Genomic DNA, 18634 nt, shown 5'->3' on the forward strand with positions numbered 1-18634 from the left:
TATTCTCATGTTGCAGTATCCTTAACCTTAGGGAAAGTACCAAAGCTCTCTAGGAAGTAATGTGGGGGGGCAGGTATGGAAGCAGAGTCTATGAGACCCTACAGAACAGACCTAGCAAACCCTGCTCTAGTCCTGGAGATGGAGTCCAATTTGTAATGCTTGGTGAAGGTATGTACAGAGGACCAAGTAGCTGCCTCCAGAAGAGAAGACTAATCAATACCCTTGAAAAAAGGCTGCTGAAGAAGAAGCAGCGCTGGTGAAATGGGCTTTAACAGATGAATTCAATCGTTTCCATGAAAGGAATAGCAAAAGGCAAAAGCCTTAGAAATCCAAGAGGCAATCATCTGTTTTGACATGGCCTTGCCTAGGGGCTTGGGATGAAAGGAGACAAATAGTTGATCAGACTGTCTGAAGGATTTAGTCTGGTCTAAGCAGAACCTCAGTTGCCTATGAACATCCAAGGAATGCAAAGTCCTTTCTGAGGAGTTCTATGGCTGAGGGTAGAAGACAGGTAAATTTATGGTCTGGTTTAAGGATATTTCATTAACTACTTTTGGCATGAAGGAAGGATCAGTTCTTAGGGAAACCATATCCTTATGGAAAACAAGGTAGGGAGGTGAAGCCATAAGGGCCTGGATCTCAGAGACCCTCCTGGCAGAAGTGAGAGTCACTAACAAGACTGTTTTCCAAGTAAAGAATTTAAGAGAGGAAGAATGGGCTGGCTCAAAGGGAGCTAGTGTAAGTTTTTCAAGCACAAAGTTAAGATCCCATGGGCTTACGAGGAGATCTAATATGAAGGACCCCTTTCAGAAACAGCTTGACATCTAACCTGGAATCCAGAGGTGGAGTTAAGGGAAGGCAAGCAGAAATGGCAGAGAGATGCACTTTTACTGAAGAATAAGTCAACCCTGAATGCAGTAACTCACACAGGTAGGAAAAGTCCACTGGAACAGAAGCTTGAGATGGATCCTGTTTACACTTAAGGCACCAATGGGAGAATCTTTTCCATTTAAATATATAGTTTCTCCTGCTATTTGGTTTTCTGGCCTCCTGCAGAGCACTGAGTACATCCTCTGAGTATAGGTGCCTAAAGGGGATCAGAACTCTATCACCCACACTGTCAGATTGAGAAGTTGGAGATAAATAAGATACCAAACACAGCAAATGAGGAACCTTGTCGGCGCTAATCACACGAAACAGTCCTTAACGCTTTTTATTTAAAATAACAGCAGAGCGTTTTCGCCACAGTACACTGTGGCTTCCTCAGAGGCAATACAAATCCAACATAAAACACTCCGTTTAAATCAGGATACATCAGGAAGTGACATCTTCCTGTTTCCTGAAGGCCAGCAGCAATTTACTATAACACATGTAAAAAAGTTTAAGTACAACCACAGAGCATAACCACAGTCAATATGTCACAACTTATAAAAACTACTTGACATTGACCTATAATTTACAATTTATGTATTACAGGTACATCACAATACAATCGAGAACATTATAATAAAATTAAAAGCATCTCATAGAAGATGTACATTAATATGCAGGACTACAGCACAAATTACTACTACCTATTACTTATTCCCTCAGGTAAAACATATGTTCAGTACTATAACTACAAATGAATGCAGGTACACTAGGATAACTACACCCTAAAAATAAAATGTAGGGAAGCTCATCAATAAAATAAAAAGAAATATACATATAAATGTATATCTCAATTATCAAACTACCCCTAACACCCATGTATAATAATGTGAGGGAAAATAATTCACACCCATTTATAAAGAAATAACAACCAGTCATTAAATTGATGGCTAAAGGGGGACTATACTATCTAAGGTAACTTTTCAATTTTAAAACAGGGGCTATGTTACAATGGTTTGAATAATAATTGTAACATAGCCCCTTTAAATTAAAAATTTTATTTTTATTGATGTCCTACATTTTATTTTTAGGTGGTTATCCTAGTGTACCTGCATTAATTTGTAGTTATAGTACTGAACATATGTTTTACCTGAGGGAATAAGTAATAGGTAGTAGTAATTTGTGCTGTAGTCCCAATATTAATGTACATCTTCTAGGAGATGCTTTTAATTTTATTATAATGTTCTCGATTGTATTGTGATGTACCTGTAATACATAAATTGTAAATTATAGGTCAATGTCAAGTAGTTTTTATAAGTTGTGACATATTGACTGTGGTTATGCTCTGTGGTTGTACTTAAACTTTTTTACATGTGTTATAGTAAATTGCTGCTGGCCTTCAGGAAACAGGAAGATGTCACTTCCTGATGTATCCTGATTTAAACGGAGTGTTTTATGTTGGATTTGTATTGCCTCTGAGGAAGCCACAGTGTACTGTGGCAGCCTGCTGTTATTTTAAATAAAAAGCGTTAAGGACTGTTTTGTGTGGTTACTGCCGACAAGGTTCCTCATTTTCTGTGGTTGGTTTCGTTTTTTCTTGTTTTTGATAAATAAGATACCCCTTATCTTGTGTGAGTAGGTTGAAGTGGTGAGGTAACCTGTGGTGATTTCCCTGGGCTACAAGGAAAAGTAAGGGAAACCAATGCTTTCTTGGCAAGAAGGGAGTCACAAACAGGATTTTTGGTTTGTCCTTCTGTATTTTCAGGAGGACTTTGTGAATCAAAGGAAATGGAGGAAGACAAAGGAACTCCCTTCCATTAAAAGGAAAAGGCATCCCCCTTCCAGACTTGTGGATGGGTGAGCCTCGTGCAAAAGAGGGGCATCTGTATATGTTCTGGGAGGAGGCAAACAGCTCTACCTGAGGAATACCCCACCTATGAACTAGATCCAGAAACACCTCCCTGTGAAGCATCCATTTGTGGAAGGGTGTTAAGGTCCTGCTCAGGGTGTCTGCCAACACATTGTCTTTTGACGGAATGTAAACTGCCTGCAAATGAATCTGTACTGCTGTTGCCTGGGATCAGATCTGAATTGCAAGACTGCAAAGAGGGTAGGATTTTGCTCCTCCCTGTTTATGTGCCACAGGACTGTCATGTTGTCTGTGATGACCTTCAATGTGCCTGGCAGAAGGATCTCTTGAAAGGCCTGTACTGCCAGGAAAAGGGCTCAACTCTTTTAGGCTGATGTGGTCATTTCTTTTTTGAATGGACCACTCCCCCTGCACTTTGTGCTGGATGCTGGTACTGTGAAAGACAGCCCACCAACCCAGATCTGATGCATCTGTGTAAAGATGCTGTTTGGGTGGAGGAATCTGCAAGTGCACCCCTTGCTTGAGAGTGGTAGTTGAGATCCACCAGGTGAGTTCCCTTTTTAAGCAAGGAGGAAGAAGAGGAAGATTGGTTTCCAAGGGATGAACATATTGATTCCAAGAATTTGTCAATACCCACTCAAGGTCTGTCCTTATCGTGCACCCCAGAAAAGCAAGACCTTGTGAAGGAGTCATCTGAGACTTTAGGCAATTCACAGTGAAACCTAGCTTCTGCAAGATCCTGCAAACCAAGTCCAGGTGTTGACACAGGGTGACGGAATCTTGGTGTAGGATCAGGAGAACATCCAAGTAAGGATAAATGTGTATGCCCTGTAGTCTGCAATATGCAATAACTAGGGCTAGACATTTGATTAATACTCTTGGGGATGTGGAGAGTCCAAAGGGCAAGGCAGAGAACTGGAAATGTGACAAACCCACTAAGAAACGAATAAATTTCCTGCAAGTGGAATGAATAGGGATGTGAAGGTATGCATCCTTCAGATCCAGGGAGGCCATGAAGGTTTGCTAAGAAATAAGGGGAAGAAGGTGCTATTTTGTGAGCATTTTGATGGTAGGCACCTTGAGGAAGAACTTGAGGTAGGATAGGTCGAGAATGGGCCTCCAAGAACCATTGTTCCTTGGAACCAAAAACATCCTGGAATAAAACCCCTTGGCTAACTGATCCTCAGGTACTTTTTCTATAGTACTCAGAGAGGAGTTGGCTCAGGATAGTGGGAAAGAGTGGAAGCTGACTGGGTAGGGATTGTGGAACTCCCTGGAATGGCGGAGAAGCCCACCAAGTCATGAAGTATCCTCTCTGGATGATGGACAGCACCCACCTGTCTGTGGTAATTTTCTGCCAAGAGGGTAAGGATAGGGTTAGCCATAGGGAGAGGGGGGTGGAGGTGGGTAAGGGAAGAGAGTCCCAGCAAAGGAGCTCTATCTGGGTCTGGCTACCTTTGAAAGGAAGAAGGTGTTGAGGTGAAAGAAGATCTAGGAGCAGATGGTTTCCTAGGTTGTCTTCGTCCCCTGGACTGAGCAACAGAGGAATGGGAAAACTGCCTCCTGACAATGCTAGGCGTTTGGTGGTAGATCCTATGGAATCTGGAAACAGGTGAAACCAATAAAGGTTTCAGATTCTGTAAGTCTTTTCTTTTTTCCTGCAGTGACTTAAGTAGCTCTGCACAGGCAGCTCCAAAGAGTGCTGATTTATCCAAAGGGGCATCTAACAATTTAGCTTGGACATCCAAAGGCAAAGGTTGGAGTTTCAACCATGACAACCTCCTTAACACAGAAGCAGAAGCAGCCGATTTGGAAGAGGCTTCAACAGCATCATAACTGCACTTGAGTGTCTTGTCACCTGGGATACCATGGACAGAATGGTATTCAGCCGAGTCTTAGCTGGTGAGTCAGGCATGTCAGACAGCAGACTAGAGGCCTTGGTCAGAGAATCCAGAGCAAACCTGGCCATATGAGTCTGACAGTTAAGTGCTCTTAAGGCCAAGGTGGAAGAAGTATAGATCTTCTTCCCCAACCTATCCATAAATTTACTGTCCTTATCAGTGGGAAAAAGGGAAGATGAAGGTAGCTGTCTTGAAGACTTGTCAGCTGAAACTGCAACAACACCAGGATCTGCCGGCGGATTCTTGAAAATATACTGCTCCTTTGCAGTCACTTTATACAATCTATCTGTTTGGTCTCTTGTTAGCAGGATGTTATGACTCTGGGCTCTGGGAAGCAGCTAAGAAAGCATCCTGGAATGCTGGAGGTAAAGGCGGAACTGCAACTGGTGGGGGCTGCTCCATCTGCGGGAGTTCAAAATATCTCTTCTTGGTCTCAGAAACATCCGAGACCTCCCACTTAAAATGCTGCCTAAGCAGGGAAATAGTATCCCCAAAGGAGAAATCTTCTCCAGGGAAATCAGGCGTAAGGGACTCTTCTTCTTCAGGAGAAGCAAAATTCTTAGGGGATTCAATCTGAGAACAACAGGTCGGGACTCATCTGAGGAGGAAGACTCTTCCTATGATTCTTCCTGTGAAACAAGTGGTTGGCTTGACTGGGAAATCCAGGTCTGGAGTACCTGAAAGGCCTTGAACAGACACTTGGAGAAGGTCTCCCAAGCTGGAGTAGGGTCTTTAGCCCTGTGTTTCTCCTTCGGTTTTCTTTTTAAGGAGGTAGAAGGAGCAGTAGTAGGCCTGGGTGCCGATGTCAGAATGTATAGCAAGGCACCAGAAGGCCCCTCCGATGCCACGAGCCATGGTTCCCCTTCATCATCAGGAGCTAATGGTAGTAAGGCCTCAGCAGACATACTCTGGATATCCACTGTACCGGCTTCCATTTTGGTTCCCAGTACCAGCAAAATACCCGAACTCTGGAGCAATCCTGGGCTGACACTTGCTTCGAGAATCTCACCGGACACCTGAGGTGCAGCCTGGACTTTGGGCCTAACTTTCTTAGCCTTCTTCCTTGGTGGCTCATCAGGGGTGCCCGCTTTGTCTTCCATCCCAGATACCAAACGTTGAAGATGCTGATTCTTCAAATAGAGATTTAAAGCTGACAGACGGCTTCTAAGGGTTTTGGGAACAAAAGATTAGCAAATATCACAGGACTTGTAGTCGTGACTGGCCCCTAAACAAAATAAACACTGATCATACATGTCCTTATGTGGAATTTGTCTTCCACAAGCGCACTTTCCCTTCTTAGATGACATGTGTCTGAAAAAGGTAAGGAAACAGAAAAACCCCACAAGGGAACTTACCTGAATGCGGACAGCCAAGAACGACCATCGAAAATGGATGGCCGAAGTCAAACAAACGCTGGATTACTGGAACTGGCGATTGGACATCTGAAACACACTGCGGCAGAAAGTTTCTGAATTGGGTACGTGCAGACGTCACAGATATAGCTGTCGTCAGTTTATGGCCCTTACATGTAACATCGCATGTACCCCTGCTTTCAAGACTTTGGTAAACTGGCCAGATGTCCGGTGCTGCAGGCAGCAAACTCCCTAAGGTTAAGAATACTGACACATGAGAATAGAAGGACATCTTGCAAATGTTTGGACGTGTGATGGGGAAGAAAGATGCAACTGGGAACATTTTTTGTTGGGAGTGCAATGAGATGGCAGGCTTTAAAATTCTACTCTGTCAGAAATACTGGGTGTTCAAATTAGTGCAACTAAGGAAATAATTATTTTGAGTTGTGATACAGAACTGGACTTGCCTAGACACAGTAAGGCCTTGCTCCATTTAATTCTGGTGGCTGCCAAAAAAAAGAAATTACTAGAAAACGGAAATCAAAGGCTAAACCGACTGTACAAGTAGTGAATATAGTAACAGAGATAAAAGAACTGGAAGTGGGATCTTTAGAAAAGAGTAGGAACAAATTACATAGAAAAATGGGAATTGTGAGAGTAATACATGCAGAATAATGTTATAGAGGAGGAATGAGGTTTAAGGGAAGGCAGGAATTGAATGAGCTATGTAATGTTTGATTGACAATGACTGTGCAGAATATTACAATATAATGTATGTTTGCAACTGAAAATATGCCAGTATGGTTCATCTTCATTTATATAAATGTGTTATTGTCTATGCCATAAGTGATAATTCAATAAAGATGTTTCTCTTTAAAAACAAATGTATGCAAATGACATGCGGTTTACAGTAGGATACATCACAAGCATGAGCACACTGATCAGTAGCACTACAGGATATTTTAACTTTTCAAAAATGATCGTAACTGAAAAGTCACAGTCTTACAGCAGAGGGTTATGGGATACATGACTGAATGGTCTTCTCTGCTCTGCTATCAGGTAGAAGCTTACAGCTGGGTTAGCTTCTAGCAATTACCCAGCATGCCAAACCATACCAAGATCTAACCCATGCAGAAAGAAGTGCTGAAAAAAAAAGGTGGCAGAGGGAGTGAAATGAAAAAACATATTTAGAATTGTAAGCACCTCAGTACTATCTAAACAGGATCTGGAACAATGCACACCACAATGAAGAGAGTTCATACTGCCCACAATCTCCTGCTGTTCAGCTCTGAATGAATCTACAGTGATGAAGCTGGTCAGCAGCAGCTGAAAGTGGACAGATAAGCATGATATTTTATTTGGCTTATTTTTATTTTGTAGTTTTAGGGTATCCTGTGTGTGTGCCTAAAGGCCAAAACTGTCTCAAAAGAACAGTTGAAAAAAAAAATAACTGCAGAGCAAACACAAACGTCATTTTTTTTCTTTTTGCGAAAACAGTGAGTTAGAGCCTACAATCGGAAAAGAACCCTATTCCAGTTATTGTCTAAAGACAGAGCGATGAGCTTACTTCTCTTGGAGGTCTTTACTGACAAGAGTACAGTTTAATAAATTACTATCCCTTAAAGTTCTTTCATTTTAAAATATCTCCAGTCCTAATAAAACTGTAAGCGTGGAATCATGAAAAGCCTTATAACCTAGACATACTCCACCCCTTAAGTGTCTGTGCATGAGAGTACAGCCCAAGATAACTTAGGAGCTCTATATCTGTCATCTCCTTACAAGCTGGAATTAGTAGTAAATTCTCACACAAGTAACTTTACAGTTGATGCAGTACACTTTTGGATCAGTGTTCTTACTAGTAGCCTCCAATATGACAGAATATTTACACATAACAGCCTGTGGGGGTACTCTGGAATGTATCTTGTTACTGAATAACTACAGACCATCAGCTATGACAACCTATTCCATAAAGGCAATACAACCTGTGAATAGCAGAAGTCTTAATAACCTCATGAAACAATAACTACCCACATCTGTCAGCTAATCAGCAACAAGTCATTTGACACACAAACTACGTTAGCTTTAATGCACAAGGTAAAAAACTCCACACACCAGCAGAAAACAAACAACTGCGACTATTAAGCCTGTGGCAATGGCAAGGTCCTACAAAGTCTCTCTACAGAGACCCCCTACAGGTGCTGGCAAACCCTTTCCCAAATTCTTCCAAGAACAGACAGTAAAATGAATGTTCAAATAATTTCCCTATATCTTTTGGGTTTCTAATACCACAACAGGAATGGACTGCATTCCTAAGTCAGGATACAACTAAGTTCATGAAATTAGTATTGTTTCACTCTTTTAAGTTAGGCAAAAGTGTTCTTTGCAGCACTCCCACTGTGCCCAGAACTGACAACTCCTGCAATTCATATGGAGTTACATGTATTGGTAGCATATCTAAATAAGACTGTAGATTTTTTTTTTATTAGACCCATTGTTCCTACTACTATTGGGAACTGCCTGGGTATCTTTCTTCCACACTGCTCTCATTTCTGATACAAATCCTGATATTTTATGACTTTTTGTCTCTCTGTACATGAGACAATGTAATCACTTAGGTGTAGCAATTTCAATGATCAAATGTTACTTTTGTCTTGCATCTATTTTTTTAATTTTTGATAATGGGTGATCAATCCCATGCAATGTACAATTCATCATTCTCTACAATACTTTATCTATACAGTCCCTCAACAGTATGCTCAGGCCAACAGTGCTGGAGTGCACAAGAGTTGGAAAAGACCATATACTTGAAGATGCCATTGCTGCAGACAACAATTCAGTTCTGCTCTGCAGACATGTAAAGGTCTTGAAATTCTAGCCCACAATCCGTAACACTTATTTTTTAACCTTAATGTTTATGAACAAACACTGCAAAGCAAGGAAAAGCAAAAAGAAAAAGCATGGTACTCAAAATTTAGAATTATCAAAGCAAGGAAAAAAGAAAAAGCATGGTACTCAAAATTTATAATTATCAAAGCAAGGAAAAAAGAAAAAGTATGGTGCTCAATATTTATAATTATTTCAATTATGCATAAATATTTAAGTTGCACATACAGTGACCTGTGTAGTGATACTTTGTACTTTCCTGCTTTGTTCCATATTTTATCTGAAAAGTTATCTGTTTACATATTTTGGTTTGTGTAGGACCTTAGTCTTGTATTTTAATTTGCAGTTGTGGAAGATTGTGTTTCTGCATTATTCTGCACCTCTATTTTCACAAGTAGAACTACTTGCAAAAGCTATCCATTTTTATTTTAAACCCTGCTAGGCCATAGCCTTGTAACTTAATTCACAGCTGAAGCAGTACTGTATACTACTACTGCCAGATTTGAGCCTTAGTCATTTACTCCTGCATTTTTTCCATAAACACAGTGAAAAAATAGTCTCTGCTCCAGTTTGTCCTTCAATGCTTTTATATTCTGTTTATCATTTACCTGCTTAAAGTTGCATTCTGTGTCTGCCTCATGCCCCACTAACACATTAAGCTAATGTTTCTGAAAGAACTCCAATATTCCCTTTATTTGAATGGATGCTTCACTAGCTAGCATGCTTGTTCCTTTAATTTTTTCCTCCCCCTCTTTCATTGCTATTGGCTGTTGTATAATCTATTAATGAACTCTTCCAATTGTTTCCATAAATCCATAATACTGAGTGGCCACCCAGTAAGCCAGTATTGCTCTCAAGTAAACCTCCCTTACTATATATTGTCTCCCGCTTACTTTCCTGAAGCTCAGCATAGCCTGGCGTCCTAGCCTACATTCTAGAGGTGTTTTACTTGTATCCGGTGCCATCCAAGCAAAGTTAAATACCTCTGAGTGCTATGCACTTGCTTGAATTATTTTGAGTGATCACTACTGTTCTTGCTTTCATGTGTGCGTTTCACTGAATTTATTGTTAAAAAATGCTCCTCCTCTCACTGTTACAGCTACAAGACTGTCTTGTAATAGTCTTCCGCAATGGATTTCCAGCTGGCTTGTGGCAGCACTGCATCTGTGGGTCTCTTCTACTGTTTTTTTTACATTAGGACTGGGTTTATTCATCTTATGGCAGAGGGTGTTTGTCTGGTTTACAGGAGTTGAGAAATACATAAAAGGACTTGTATAGTTTTATTAGCCAGAGGACTCATTAGCTAGTTTTCTGCGTTTTTGTGCTGCTATAAATTTTGCACAATTGTGTGGGTTAGCAGTACCCTATACAGTAGTAAACACCTAAAAAGCTAATTTTCCTTGTAGAACAGTCCATAAAACTGTCCTCTGTAAAGCAGCGATATACAGCAAATACTTAGTGCATCCATAAAGATAAAAACTCTCATCAAACTAGACAGGCAACTAAGAGGGCTAATTAGGTCAAGCAAAGCCAGTTTTGAGGTTAAGATAGCTTCCATGAAAGATAACCATACGGCCTTCTACAGCTATGTCAAAAACCTCAAGGGTAGCGCATAGCAATGTGCGGAACTGGTGGTTAATGGCACCACATTTACCGAGTATGGCAATACAGTGAACCTATTAGTGGACAAATTCAGTTCCGTCTTTACCCCCTTCTCTCACACCTAACCAACCCCTCCAACTATAACTAGGGAGCATGTACTGGCTGCACTCACTAAAGCCAAGAACACAACCTCAGTGTGCTCCAATAGCATCCCAGGATGCCTCCTGAACTGTCTAAAATATGACTTATCAGGACCCCCAGAGTCTTTATTTAACTACAGTCTTAAGACAGGCTTTGTGCTACATGAACAGAGGACTGCAATGGCCATCCCCCCTTCAAAAGGGAGAATATTCAACAGATTCTGGAAACTACAGACCCATATGTCTGACTAGTCTTATTTGCATAGTCATGGAAAAATCATCATGGAAATTATCAACAAGGACATAGGAGACCTCCAGGACACTGGGTTCATCCCAGTTTGGCTTTGTCAACGGAAGGTCACGCTTACCAAATTTGGTGAACTTCTTTGAAAAGGTCACCAAGGCAAGGGATGAGGGGAAAGTGGTGCATACTGCATACCTAGACCTGGCTAAAGCATTTGAATCAGTACCCCACCTGGGCATTTTCAACAAACTTACCGAACTAGGCATAAACCGCTTTATAAAATACTGAACAGCTAGCTGGCTCACTGACAGGACCCAGGTGAGGCCACCTCCACAAAGAAGCTGGTCACCAGTGGAGTCACCCAGAGCTGTGTGCTTGGCCCGCTCCTCTTTGGCATGTACTTCTTGAATGTCGAACTCAATGTCAAAGGCAAGTTCACAGAAGTTTGTCAACTAGCAGCAGTCACTGATGAGAACACCCTTCAAGAACGTCTAACACAGATCAACATTTGGTGCCAAAGCTATGTCTTAAAACTCAATACTAAGAAAATCCATACAAAAGACTTAAACTATCGAAAACAAAAAACGTGTTGCCAAACAGTTGGACTGCTAAATCACTTTATTTGTAATAAGCGCTTTTGTCTCTTATTAATTTAAGAAATTTTTTCATACATTACTTAAAACTTAAACCCGCCTTTTAAATACAAAATGGATCACATGATTCCAACCAAAAACACTTTCCTTTAAAGGTATATGCTTCCAGAAATTTAAAAATCCTACCTGAAAATGGAGTATGCTTGTTAGAGTAGTTAAAAGCCTAAAATTTAAAGCATGGAGTGTAAACAAGCAGTTTTACAAAATTTAAGATGTCAAACAATTAGTTTAAATGAAAACATGTAAACATTTTGAAATAAATATAAATGTTAAAATAATTATTAATTTAGAAACTGTTTAAAATGCAACTTAGATACATTGAATCCACAAGCTCTACACACACACACACACACACACACACACACACACACACACACACACATACACATATATTTTTAAAAAATAATAGATGCATATATTTCACCTTCTAAGTAGTGTAAAAGTAACACTATCTAGTTAGTTCCTCGAATTTCAGTATGGAACTGATGGAGCAGTGCTAGTTTAAGTCCAGGCCAGTTGCAAGCATTAATATGCAAGTGCCAATAAAAGTTCTCTTTTTTCCAAAATTACTGACCATGGGCCCCCTCTGGTGTTCCTAATCATCTTTTCTATAACAACAAATTTAAAGTGGGGTACTGGATACATTTGAACATGTTTATACAAAGCATTGGTTTGTTTGTTTTTCCTGATGTCATACTCAGGTTCATATATTCTCTCTCATAATTTATGTTCAGTTTTACAAATGTAAAAGCTAGGACAACATTGGCACAATGCACCACCCCTGTTGTGTCACAATCGTATCTCCCTTGTATACATTACTTCATCATAAATTAATGAGAGACAAAAGAGGTACAACTGTTCAGCAAAGCATTTTCTGTTTTCAATACTAAAAAATGCATTACAGTACCTTCTGGGAAGTCGGCCACCCCGGGTAACTACATCCTCCATAAAACACCCCTAAAAGTTGACTCACTAGTCAGGGATCTAGGAACTCATGGGGATAGTAACCTAGCTTTCAACCAACATGGTCCAAATTAGTAATAAAATCCTTCCATGTTGCTCAACTTATAAGCAAGGGCATGGCATCTAGGTCCAGACAGATCATCATACCATTGTACTTAGCCCTCATCAGACCCATCACAGAATATAATGCCCCCTCTGGTAAGTACCTAACCAGACATGCAGCAACTGAACTTCCACAAAGGTTCCTTACAAAAGAATACAAGGAGTAAACACAATGTCCTAAGCTGATCACCTCAAAGCCCTGTCTCTTTGCTTGGTAGTATACAGACTTCTGAGAGGTGATCTTTACCTGGCATACAAGGCATTGTTGAATGTTGTTTTGATGAACCTTCTGCACATTCACAAAACAAACAGCATCAGAACTACTAGATTAAATGACCTAAATTTTGCTGGTTACATAACAGAACATGTTGGAGAGACAGATATGTTTCTTAGAGAATTCCCTTTCCCTGGAACAGGCTCCCCATCCATGTGAAGAAGAGTTCCTCCCTAACCCTAACTTAGACTAATGGATAGGTAATCGGAAACTCACCCTTGGTCTGGTGCCTATGTCTGTGATGGACAGAGGCAGTCAGTAAATCACCCCGCATATAAATCAAACATGTGGGTCACATTTGTGTTGCACAGCTAGGTTTATAAGGGCCCTAATGATCGTTAGCTTAGTATAATTTTTATGTGTGGAACTTGGGAACTGACTGCACACTGATAAGACCGACACTGCACAGATCCTGAAAACACATCAGATGATTAACCAAACACCTACACAGATGTGCACACATGGAAAACACCCAACTTAGTCTTGGCAAATAACTAAAAATGGAAAGATGTAGCATACTATACCCACAATACTCCACTGCACTCTTGCAATTTGTTCTCTCTCAAACAATAAACTTAAAATAATCCTTACTTTCCAGTAGGACTGAAGGCCACAGAGATTATTGCTTCAGAGTGTCCTTCCAATGAGCTTGTACATCGAGTTACAGCACGGACCTTAAAAATTGCCTGTGGCTGATAGACAATGTCAAGGACTTTCTCAGTTTCCACCAACTGCTTATCAAGTGTTTTTTCCAGAGATGTGACAATTTCAGCATCATTTAGGTAGAAGGCTAATGGAAGTGGTTCATCCTGGCAATAAAAAAATAAATAAATAAATAAATATCAGTTAAGAAGCATTAAAAGTTGCAAAAGTGTGCAAGTTCTTTACTGCTTTACTGTAGCAATAATATAACCAAAAAGCTGTTGAAAAAGGGTATAGAGCAATATAATGAAATTAACATAGGTGGCATTTATTTTTAAAAGAAATTTGCCATGGAGGGAAAAAAATGTTCAGAAATATATTCATTTATACAGTGGAAGGTGCTATCTATGTATAAACATGAAGAAAGATCAAGATGTTCACCCCTATACACTCGTACATTAAGCATTATCCACAAAAAATATTCAGATTCAAAATGAAAACAAAGCAAAAAAAATCACTGTTGTCATATCTACCAAAAATGAAAGCTACAGCCACTATATTCTCCATGTTGTTAGTCAAGAAATAATATTTTAAAAGAATATCCCACCCTCCCACACACCAAAGTACTCAGAACAGAAATGCCAAAAGTATGCAAGCAATCTAACACAATCAGCTTGACACATGACTTTGACATGATTTCCATACAAAAAAAAAAGAAGCAGAAACTGCATTAGATTGATATACTGTGCAAATATCAGCATTTAAGACCAGCACATGCATCTTTGTGTACAAAATGCATGTTTACCTACAGCCAGTTCTGTTACGCCAGCTATAGGTAAATCCTATAGTAAACACATGCAATCATCAATTACTGCTTAAGCAAGTCACAGCTGCACTATTTCTAATCACCAGTAGTATTCTATTCCTCAGTGTAAAGCTAACAGAGACAAACTGCTCAAGCTGCCTTCCTAATATTACTATGACACGATCCTCTCAGTAAATGATCCTCTCTTAACATGTGTCCTGTCTTTTGAATGAGAGTACAAAGCTGTCTCAGCCAACTCTAGCTATGCACACTCCAAAATGGTCACTAAATACTACTCTAGAAATCTACTCTCTGTCTACTACCCTTTCAGAAAAAAATAAAGAAAAATAAAATTAAAAAAAAATGTTCATGAACAGCAAGATATCTAAGAAATCAGATCTTAAACTATCACAGCTCTAATAAATCTTTCTCATGTAGTCAACATTTCAGTGCAGGTAGGCTTGCTTTGACACAGGATACCTCTCAACTGTACAGATTTTCGCAGAATGTCAAGATTTTTGCCTTATATTTTTGGTCCATTTTTCATAAAATTGTGGCTTTCTGGCAAATTAGTGGCAAATCATTAAAGACTGAAGTTAGAAAGTAATGACAGACATTTGAGTTTTAGACTTCATACCCCTCAGAAAATTCATGCTAATGCAAAACCTGTTATTCTATCAACTTTCTACGTTTGTAAGAGCAATATTTAAAAATTGCCCCTATTTGTACCACTTTTTTCATGGCTTTGTCCAGATTTCTTACTCTAAGAAGTTGAGAGTTATGATTCAGGTGCTATAGTTTGATGTGAAGCCACACAACTGAGAAGAGGGAAAATGCTTATTTCCTGTTTTTTTTTAAAACATTCCCTTTTTAACAGTTTATGTAACTTTAGAGGTATTGCATATAGATATTAGGAGTGTGTAGGCAGTATTCCCATTTCAAAGGTTGAAGAGAAGGCACCCTTGTAGTAATAATTTTATTACAATATTTTGTGTGGATTTGTTACATGATTTGACCTGAGGATTTTGTTTTATTTGCATACTTAAATTTCTGACTTTGTGCCTCTTGACTAAGGGAGATACGTTGTCTCATTACCCATACCTAAAAACAACAGACTTTCTGACAAAACAGCAGTTTCACAAAGAATTGTGTTAGATATGTAATACTACAGTATAATTTATTAGCAAACACAAATTCCAAAGAAAACGAAAGTTATGTACTCTTCATAACAACAGATCACGCACCAAAATGGCCACTATGTTTCTGTCTGGTTCAACATGTGGTTTATCAGACCAAACATGGATCCGATGCCTGCCAATTTCCAAAGACTTCAGCTCGCCAAGCTCCTCCTCCTCTACCTATAACCCCCCCACCCCCCGGTTCACCGGAGCTACTTCAGATAGAGTTTGCCCCTTCTTTTTACTTAAACTTTCAGCTCTAGCTCCCAAAGAAACTAAGGACCTCAAGAAAAGTAGGAGGAGAAGCAGTCTCCCTGGCTCAGTCATCTCTTGAATAAAGGGATAGCCTAGAAGGTGGGTGAGGTTAAACCAGACAGAAATAGACAAGATACATCTATCGTCATTGTGACTACATAACTTTTATATCAGAGTTTTTTTTTCTACATGGGTTCAACCTATGGGACACTATCCCCAGCCATGTAACACACTAGGGATGTCTCATGGAAGGATACTGCTAATATGGTGGAACCAAACAAAGCTCTAGACCTCCACTGAATATCCAATTTGTAGTGAGACATGAACTTGTGATGACCCACCCAAGTGACAGCTAGAAAAATTTCATCCTAATCATCTCTGGAGGAAAAAACTTTAGAAGTAGCCATAGCACTGGAAGAATGACCTTTGGGTTTGTGATGCAAAGACTTTCCCTTCACACCATACCTAAAGGAAATACAATCAGAAAGCCATTTGGTCAGAGTAACCTTAGATACAAGCTCTTCCAACCGAGACTTGGAGAAAGAGACAAATTGATTAGACTTTTCTAAAGGACTTTGTCCTGTCCAAATAAAACCTCAATTGTCTATGGACATCAAGACAATGCAATAGATATTCACCCCAACTAGGAAAATCAGGAAAAAAAGACTGGTGGATGAATGAACTGGTTTAAATTATTCTCCGTCACCACCTTAGGCAGAAAAGCAGGATCAGGTCTAAGGGACACTCTCTCCTGATGAGAGACTAAATAAGGAGGGACAGCAGAGAGGGCCTGCAGCTCTGACAAACATTTGGTGGAAGTAACAGCCACCACAAACAGAATCTTCCATCCCAAAAATTTCAAATCAACAGTAACAGAGGGCTCAGAAGGAGATGAGGCCAGCACCTGCAGCACAAAAGGGGAGTCCCAAGGTGGAATAGGATCTCAGACAGGAGGATGAAGTGAAAGGGATCCTTTAAGAAAGGACTTCATTATCTCTAAGACAGCCAATGGCGCATTATCCTTACCAATGCAAAAATTGGATACAGCTGCAAATTGCATTCTAATAGTAGAGTAACTAGATCCAGAATTAAACAAATCCATGAAAAAAAGTTCAGGATAGCCTCCAATGATGCTGAAAAATGATCCAAGCCCAGAGAGATCACCTACAAGCCAAAATGCTTCCACTTACTAGCATACACCTTTATGAGCAGACATCTTTTAGGAAGAAGTGAAGATATGAACGACTCAGTCTGAAAGCCTGGAATTCCTGGCCATCAAGGAATTTGGAGAAACCAAGCAGTTAACCTGAGCATCCAAAAAGGTTTGGTGGGTCCAGGCCCACTGGATGAGAAATGAGAACTGGAATGGGATCCAGGACCTATGGAGAGCACCTCAGAGAGGCGAAAGAAAGGGGAACCACACCTGGCAAAGTGAAAAGGGAGCAATGAGGATTATAGATGCTCTGAAAGTGGAAGCTTTCTGAAGAAACTTTATTATCAGTGGGTTGGAGGATATGCATATAGAAGACCCAGGGCCAAGTACGCAGAAGGGCCTCCCTGGGTGACTGTCCCCGAGGAGGAATTAGGGCATAACAGCTGCTGCACTTGGTGTTGGATGCGACCCCCGCACCAAAAATCCGAGCACCAACCCTCGGATTCAGAGACCACTAGAGAGGAAGCAGAAAGTTTCTCTTCAAACTGTCCACCAAGACGTTGGATTTCCCTAGGATGTGCATTACAAACAGAAACCATTTAGTTGAAATTGCCCATTGTCAGACCCTTATGGCCTCCCATCAAATGGAGTAAGAAAGGGTTCCCCTCAGTTTGTTCAGATACCAAACCAATGACATAGACTGTCTGGCTGGATAGAAATCATACCCTTAGGGAAAACATCCTGAAAAGCCTGCAACGTGAGGAGGTCCACCCTCATCTCCAAGACGTTGATGTGCAGATTGGCCTCAGTAACAGACCAGCCTCCCTGAACAGTCCTCCCTTTGAAATGCCCCCCACAATCCCAGAAGAGAGGCATCCATCACGACTGTGGCCTAAGGAGGGAGAAACAAACAGTCTCCATGTGGACACTACGGGAGACTCCAACCACCACTTGATCAGATCCTGACAAACATTGGTCAGAAAAACCGAAGGTCCTCCAGATGTGTTAAGTTCAACCATTGCACTCCCACAGTCTACTGCAATGCCCTCATGTGATATTTAGCCAAGGAGACCAAACAAATGGCAGGCACCATGTGACCCGAGAGCCAGAGAACAAGATATGCTGGAGGTCTTCTGTATGAAGGAACATGACAGATGCCAAAGGTACAACTTTCTGGTCTCTGGAAGTTTGGAATACTGTGTCCAAGTGACAACTTATAAACTCCAAGGACTGAACTGGATGAAGACTGGACTGTGATCCCTAAAGAACTGCAAAGCTAGAGTAAGGTGCCCCTGGCCCTGATTAGGGATGCTCTTGTGAAAGTAGTTAGGAGCCAATCATACACATAGGGAAAGAGCTGGAACCCATGCAACCTCTGCCCGGCTGCTACTACTGCCACACACTTGGTGAACTCCCGGGGGACAGTACTGAGACCAAATAGCAGCACTCTGAACTGGTAATGACTGGCTCGCAGTTGGAAGTGAAGAAACCTCTTGGACCACCTTGCAATGTGAATATGATGGTAGGCGCCCTTGAGATCACTCGAGCACATCCAGTCTTCCTTCCTCAATACAGGCAAAATGGACTGCATTGTGACCATCAGAAACTTGGTATGCGTCACAAAATTATTCAACTTGCTCAAATCCAGGATTTGCATGAGGACCTTAATTGCTCTCTGGAACCAAAAAGAACCTTGAGTAGACGCTGGATCCTCTTTGGTCTCGTGGGACTTTCTGGATAATGCAAT

The 18634-nt window shown here is 40.6% G+C and overlaps 1 protein-coding gene across 2 annotated transcripts in view; it reads right to left on the reverse strand.

Moving 5' to 3' along the window:
- Positions 1-18634, reverse strand: part of NLE1 (notchless homolog 1) — a 691532-nt gene that overhangs the window by 589532 nt on the left and 83366 nt on the right. For both annotated transcript variants that reach the window (XM_044054321.1, XM_044054322.1), the window contains exon 3: positions 13446-13663. In XM_044054321.1, the coding sequence (XP_043910256.1) occupies positions 13446-13663 (218 nt within the window). The remainder of the gene's footprint in view (positions 1-13445; positions 13664-18634) is intronic.

Source organism: Protopterus annectens, chromosome 13.part0 (genome assembly GCF_019279795.1).
Source record: "Protopterus annectens isolate FY-2018-M chromosome 13.part0, PAN1.0, whole genome shotgun sequence".
Lineage (NCBI taxonomy): Eukaryota > Metazoa > Chordata > Ceratodontiformes > Protopteridae > Protopterus > Protopterus annectens.